The 6,442-nt window shown below is 53.2% G+C and overlaps 1 protein-coding gene across 1 annotated transcript in view; it reads right to left on the minus strand.

Annotated features, from left to right (window-relative positions):
- Positions 1 to 5,343: 5,343 nt before the first annotated feature.
- ACP7 (acid phosphatase 7, tartrate resistant (putative)) overlaps positions 5,344 to 6,442 on the minus strand; it is a 15,061-nt gene continuing 13,962 nt past the window's right edge. Inside the window, exon 12 of the mRNA XM_035023572.1 lies at positions 5,344 to 5,409. Within this exon, the coding sequence (XP_034879463.1) occupies positions 5,344 to 5,409 (66 nt within the window). The remainder of the gene's footprint in view (positions 5,410 to 6,442) is intronic.

Raw genomic sequence — 6,442 nt, forward strand, 5'->3', positions numbered from 1 at the left:
TGAAAGTTGGATGCTGTTAAGATTGAGACAGCCAGGAAATTTCTGGTTCTACTTTTCTACTTTATCCTTTATTGCATGGTTTGAATTTCTTCTTTTTCTTTTTTTTAAGATTTTATTTATTTATTTATTTAGAACACACGAGCCGGGGGGAGGGGCAGAGGGAGAGGGAAAGAGAGAATCTTAAGCAGGCTCCATGCTGGGGCTTGATCTCATGACCCTGAGATCATGACCTGAGCTGAAACTAAGAGTCGTACATTTATCCCGCCTGAGCCACCCAGGCGCCCCCTGAATTTCTTTTTTTTTTTAAGAATTTATTTTTGGGGCGTCTGGGTGGCTCAGTCAGTTGGGCGGCTGCCTTTGGCTAGAATCGTGGTCCCAGGGTCCTGGGATCGAGCCCCGCATGGGCTCCCTGCTCGGCGGGGAGCCTGCTTCTCCCTTTCCCTCTGCCTCCTGGCTTGTGCTCTCACTCTCTCTCTGTCAAATAAATAAATAAAGTCTTAAAAAAAAAAAAAAGAATTTATTTTTAAGTAATCTCTACACCCAACGTGGGGCTCAAACCCACAACCTTGAGATCAAGAGTTGCATGCTCCACTGACTGAGCCAGCCAGGCACCCCTGATTTTTATTTTTTTTAGCAGTGAGTGTGTTACATTCTCCCCTGAAGTAAAATAATGATATTATTATTTTTTAAATTTGCTGAAAAGCAGCAGCAAAGATCTGGAGGGAGGATAGGGTAGAGGGCTGAAAGGAGGTGCCTCTGCCCAGGGAGTAGGGATGCCAAGTAACAGAGGCCCCCTGAAGAACTCAAAGAACGTCCTGTCTCCTCAGGCATGTGTGCGGGATGCGGAGAGGAACTTTTTGTCCTTTATATGTCCTCATCTCCTCCGCATCCTCTCTTGCTCATTCCTATGGTTACAATAAAAAATTTAGTCAATAAAAATACAGGATGCCCAGCTAGTGTTGAATTCCAGATAAACCTCAAGTCATTTTTTAGTTTAAGTGTGCCCCCACACAATATTTGGGACATATTTAGACTAAACATTTATGTACTGTCTCTGAAATTCAAATGTAATTGGGCATCCTGTATTTTATCTGATAATCCTACTCACTCCACACCAGTTACCCTGGCCTCATGGCTGTCTCTCAAACACACAGCCTCAGTCCTGCCTCAGGGCCTTTGCACCCACTGGTTTCTCTACCTGGATCACTCTTCTAGGTCTTTGCTTTGACCAGCTCCCTGTCCTTTGGCTTAAATGTCACTTCCTCACAGAGGCCTTTGCTCGGCTCCCTACTGACAGCACGCTTTGCCATCCCACGCTTTAATTCCCATTGTATTTTCTCCGCAGTGCTGATCACCATCTGGAATTCTCAGGTGATAGTATTTTCATTTTCAGTGTCTTCTCTACCTCCTCCAGTAGAATGTCGGCCTCACAAGAGCCAAAATGTCATCTTGGCCACCACATTATCTACAACAGTTGGATCGTGGCTGGGTGCATTGTTTTTCCTGGTTCTTAGCTGTAACCAACAAGAACCATTTCTGGCTGAATTGAACAATGAAGGACTTCGGCAAATGAATATTTGTTAATGAATGAATCCTGAGACCCACAGCTTCCCCCTTCTGGTCTCTCCATAGACCCCAAACCACCTCACAGGCTGTCCCTGGGGCCCTGCTACTCCTCCGAGGGGCAGTTACCCCAGCCTGCTAGGCAGGCATCTGCGTACCCTCCAAAAGCCTTGCTCGGCTTTGCCTCCCAGAAGCTGTAGGGCCTTCTGTCCTGCAGCCTGTCACTTCCTGAGCATGTCACACATCACAGGTGTTGCAATCAGGCAGACGTGCCTGTCTCCTGTGCACCCAGCAGTGGGAGCCCCAAGAACTGGGCCTTTATCTGATTCACCTAAATTACCGTCACTCCTACTATGTATGACCTGCTTCTTCAGCACTGTGCTGTTTTAAGCATTTTTTTTTTAAAGATTTTATTTATTTATTTGAGACAGAGAGAATGAGAGAGAGAGAGCACATGAGAGGGGGGAGGGTCAGAGGGAGAGGCAGACTCCCCGCCGAGCAGGGAGCCCGATGCGGGACTCGATCCAGGGACTCGAGGATCATGACCTGAGCCGAAGGCAGTTGCTTAACCAACTGAGCCACCCAGGCGCCCTGTTTTAAGCATTTTTTATCTGAATTTCTCCTGCCTCCCCTGATCCATTCAACCAGTGTTTATTGACCAACTACTATGTTTCGGGTACTGGAACCACAGGGGTAAACAGAACTGGCAGAAACCCCAGAAACCCCTGCCACCCCCCGAGCTCACTTTCTGATGGAGGAGATAAAGAATATATCATGAAAGATGTATTTTCATAGTAGGCCACAACGTGGAAGTGATCTGGAAGAGAATAAAGCAGGGAGAGGGGAGGGGAGGTAGGGGGTGGGATGCTGTTTTAAACAGGGTGGTCAGGGGAGGGCTCCCTGCAAAGGCTTGAAGGAGGGGAGGGAGAGAGCCATGCGGGTACCTGGGGGGGGGCAGTGTCCCAAGCAGAAGGAACAGCCAGTCATCTGATATAGTCGAGGTCAGTGTGGCCGGAGCAGAGTGGGCAGAGACAAGTAGTGGGAGATGAGGACAGGGAGGGGACAGGGGCAGATCGTGTGGGGTGGGCCACAGGGAAGATGCTGGCTTTCACCCCAAGGGAGATGAAGCTCTGGGAGAGCTCAGGCGGAGGAGAGACACGATCTGACACAGGTGTCCACCAGTCCCTTCAGCTGCATATGGAGAGCAGACTGGGGGGGGGGGGGGGGGGGGGGGGGGGAGGAGAGGGGAGACCAGGCAAGGGACAGGTGGGCAGGACCAGGGTGGGGGCCTTGGAGATGGGAGAAGGGGACAGGCTCTAGATCGACTTTACAGATGAAGTCAACAGAATTTGCTAGCTGATTAAATGTGGGACGTGAGAAAAAGAAGAGTCAAGGACAACATCAAGGCTTTCAGCCTCATTTAATCCCAAGGCAATGCCATCAAGTATGATCATCCTTTGGTGACAGATGATGAAACTGACATTCAGAGCGGGCTGGGGACACCACATCCCACAGCAAGTGGCAGAACTGAGATGCAAACCCCATTTCTGTCTAGCCCCAGTGCCAGGCCTTTGCTCTCTGTGGACCGCCCCCCCCCCGCCCCGATCCAGACCTGTTCACAGCCTCCCCTGGCCTGGAACGGAACCCTGCCAGGCCCATGTGGGCACCAGCTCAGGCTTTGGCTGCAGGGAGCATTGCATGACTCCGCGGCTGGCGACTTCACAGGCTGGGTGCATCCCTTTGCGGCACGCCCTCATTGTGTGTCACCTGAGTTGGGTAACCACGTTGCTCTGCTCGCCCATGAACTCCTACAGGGCCCCGCTGGGGCTGATTCATCGCTGTCCCTGGTGTGTCCCTGGCATTGTCCGGCCAGAGCGTGGCATGCGGTGGCCTTCAGAAGGCAGCAAGTATTTATGAAGCACCGATCTTATGCCGGGCTGTGCGGGGGCGAGCCCTGGGCCCCTCGCTCCTGGGGCTGACAGTCCAGTGGGAGAGACAAAGCCACCCCCAGACAGTGCTGGCCCAGGGTGGGCCAGGCTGGGACCCACCATGAACAAGATGGCCCTCGTCTCCCTGCCCCGCGCCCCCCCCCCCCCCCCCCCCCCCCCCCCCCCCCCCCCCCCCCCCCCCGCACAGACCCTTAGCCCCAGGGCTCGGACTGACCACGGACAAGCATAAATCAGTCAGAGGATTCCAGGAAGCTAAGAGCTAGAAGTGAAGTAAAGCAGGGACGGGACAGAATGACGGCAGCTCTCTTTGCTGGGGCTGTCAGGGAAAGCTGTGACCTCAGGCTGAGAAGGTGCCAGCCCAGGATGAGCCGGGGAGAGGGCACACCGAGGGTGACAAAGAGCTTCGTGTAATTCAAGAAACAGCAGGAAGCCCGGATGCCCTGGGCACCGTGGGGGTGGCCAGGAGGGCGGGGAGTTAAGTGTCAGGAAGCTGAGCCCCTGCAGCTCATGGAGCAATAATATGAGGTTGGCCTGCAGAGCTGGGAGCCCACAGGCTGCCCCAGGGAAGCTCTCAGCCCAGGGGCCAGCACCCAGCTTGGCCTAGGACTCCTGCTGTCAGATGTATCTGTCACCAGCTCAGAGCCCTCCTGTGGATAAAGGACAAAGTCCTCCTGGGCCCCACGAGGCCCAGCATGATCTTTCCCCATCACCTCCCTGTCTCTATCTTCCCCTACTCACTCTGCCCAGGCTGTACCGGCCTCCACACTGATCCCTGGCAGGACCAGTGTGTTTCCACCTCAGGGCCTTTGCACTGGCCATTCCTCTGCCTGGAACACTCTGCCCCTATGACTTCTCACTCAGACTCCTTCAGATCAAATGTTCACCCTCCCGGTGAGATCCCCCTGATTATCCTTGTAAAAACTGCAACTGTCCCCCCTCAGGCCCCCTCCCTGCTTTTTCAGAGTGCTTACCAATATTTACCCTGCTTTACATTTTTCTTATTTATTGTGTTTGCTGTCTGACCCCCTGGTTAGAGTATCAGCTCCGTTAAGGCAGAGATCTCTGGCTTGCTCACAGCTGTCTCCCAGGACTGAGACCAGGACCCGGTACATGGGAGATGCCCAATAAATAACAGGTGAATACACGAAAAGGAAGGGGATAGAGAGACGGAGGAGAAAAGGAAGGGAAAAGGGGAGGAAAATGGCACGTCTGTGAGATCCTAAGGCTTGTCAGCAACCCCAGCTTGGAGGCAGGAGTGCTAACATTTCTCAGTGCTGGGCCGGGATACTGAGGCACAAGGGAACACTGGTTAGTACTCCTTGGGCAGCTGGAGCATTGAGGGCGGCCTTGGAGGAGAAAGTCACCGACGCCCCCTGCCGGAGAGTGGTGTCATGACAGCCGTGCCCACTCCGCTGACTTAGGGCCGGTGATGCCCCTCACCCCCGCGGGCAGGGGAGGAGTCGGCCCAGGGGGCATCCCTGGCAGAAGCGCAGAGTCCATGGCCACAGCTATAAGCCTCTTTATTCCAGGGTCCCCGTGGGCGCCCTGACCTATGAGTGTTATGCAGGAGAGCCGGGCTATGCCGCCCCACACCTGCCCTGCTTTGCTCTGTGCCTGGGCGCCGGCCCTCCCATCACAGCCAGTGGTACCCCCACCTCTCCAGGAGGAGAGAGCTGCTCCAGCTGCCTTGGGCTACGACCACTCCACACGGGGCCTCAGAAGGACTGGGAGCCAAGGCCTGCCCCGACTCTCCACCTGGGCCTGGGCAGTGTCTGGTCACACTGGGCAAGGCAGCGAGGCCCAGGGTCCCTGATGAGAGCTGCCCCTGTGCCTAGAGGTACGTCATCCGGCCAACCAGGGGTCTCACCACCCAGATGTCATCCACGATCTTCCCGTCCTGCAAGGGACAAAAACAAAAGAGGTAGTGAGAGCTGAAAGTCCAGACTCCAGGGCCAAGGACCTGAATTCAAATCCAGGTCTTTAATGGACTGTGTGACCTTGGGCGAAGTGTTAGACCTCTCTGAGCCTCAGTTTTCCTCATCTGAAAAGTGGGGATGATAGTAATAGTACCTACATCATAGATGTTGCGGGAATTAAATGAGATTATTTGTAGAAGGCTTTTTAAAAAGGGATCCCGGGACAAGGCAAGGACTGTGTAAGGTGTAGGCTATTATTATGAGCACAAACCCTGGAGTCAGACAAATGTCACTTATATATCTCAGTGCAACGGCTCTCTACATGGCCTTAAGAATGTTCCCCAACTATGAGCCTCAGTTCCATACTCTATACACAGGGGAGAACCGAATGGGATAAACACATAAGCCTAAAGCCTACCCCTGGTGCGTGCACTGCTCAATAAAGGGTAGTTATTTATAATAAAAAGAACACGGTCTTTGCGGCCAGACCCCAGGTCTGCCACCCTCCAGCTGTGTGACCCTTGGAAAATTACTTCCCCTCTCTGAGCCTCAGTTCTCTCAACTGTACAATGGAAAGAAAAACCATCCCATGGGATTGCTGTGGTGATTAAAAGGTTCCTAGATGTAAAGGGTCTAGCCCAGCATCTGATGTAAACAGGTGCTCAAGAAATCATAATTATTATTATTTTAAAAAGACAGTGACAGGGGCACCGAGGTGGCACATTCAGTTAAGCATCCAACTCTTGGTTTCGGCTCAGGTTGTGGTCTCAGGGTCGTGAGATCAAGCCCAGAGTCAAGCTCTGGGATTCTCTCTCTCCCTCTGCCCTTCCCTTCCTAAAAATTTTTTTAGAGATTTTATTTATTTATTTGACAGAGAGAGACAAGCAGGGGGAGCGGCAGGCAAAGGGAGAGGGAGAAGCAGGCTCCCCACTGAGCAGGGAGCCCGATGAGGGGCTCAATCCCACGGCCCTGGGATCATGACCTGAGCCGAAGGCAGCCGCTTAACCCACTGAG

This window comes from Mirounga leonina, unplaced genomic scaffold (assembly GCF_011800145.1).
Source record: "Mirounga leonina isolate KUSES-001 unplaced genomic scaffold, KU_Mleo_1.0 Mir_177, whole genome shotgun sequence".
In the NCBI taxonomy this organism is placed as follows: domain Eukaryota; kingdom Metazoa; phylum Chordata; class Mammalia; order Carnivora; family Phocidae; genus Mirounga; species Mirounga leonina.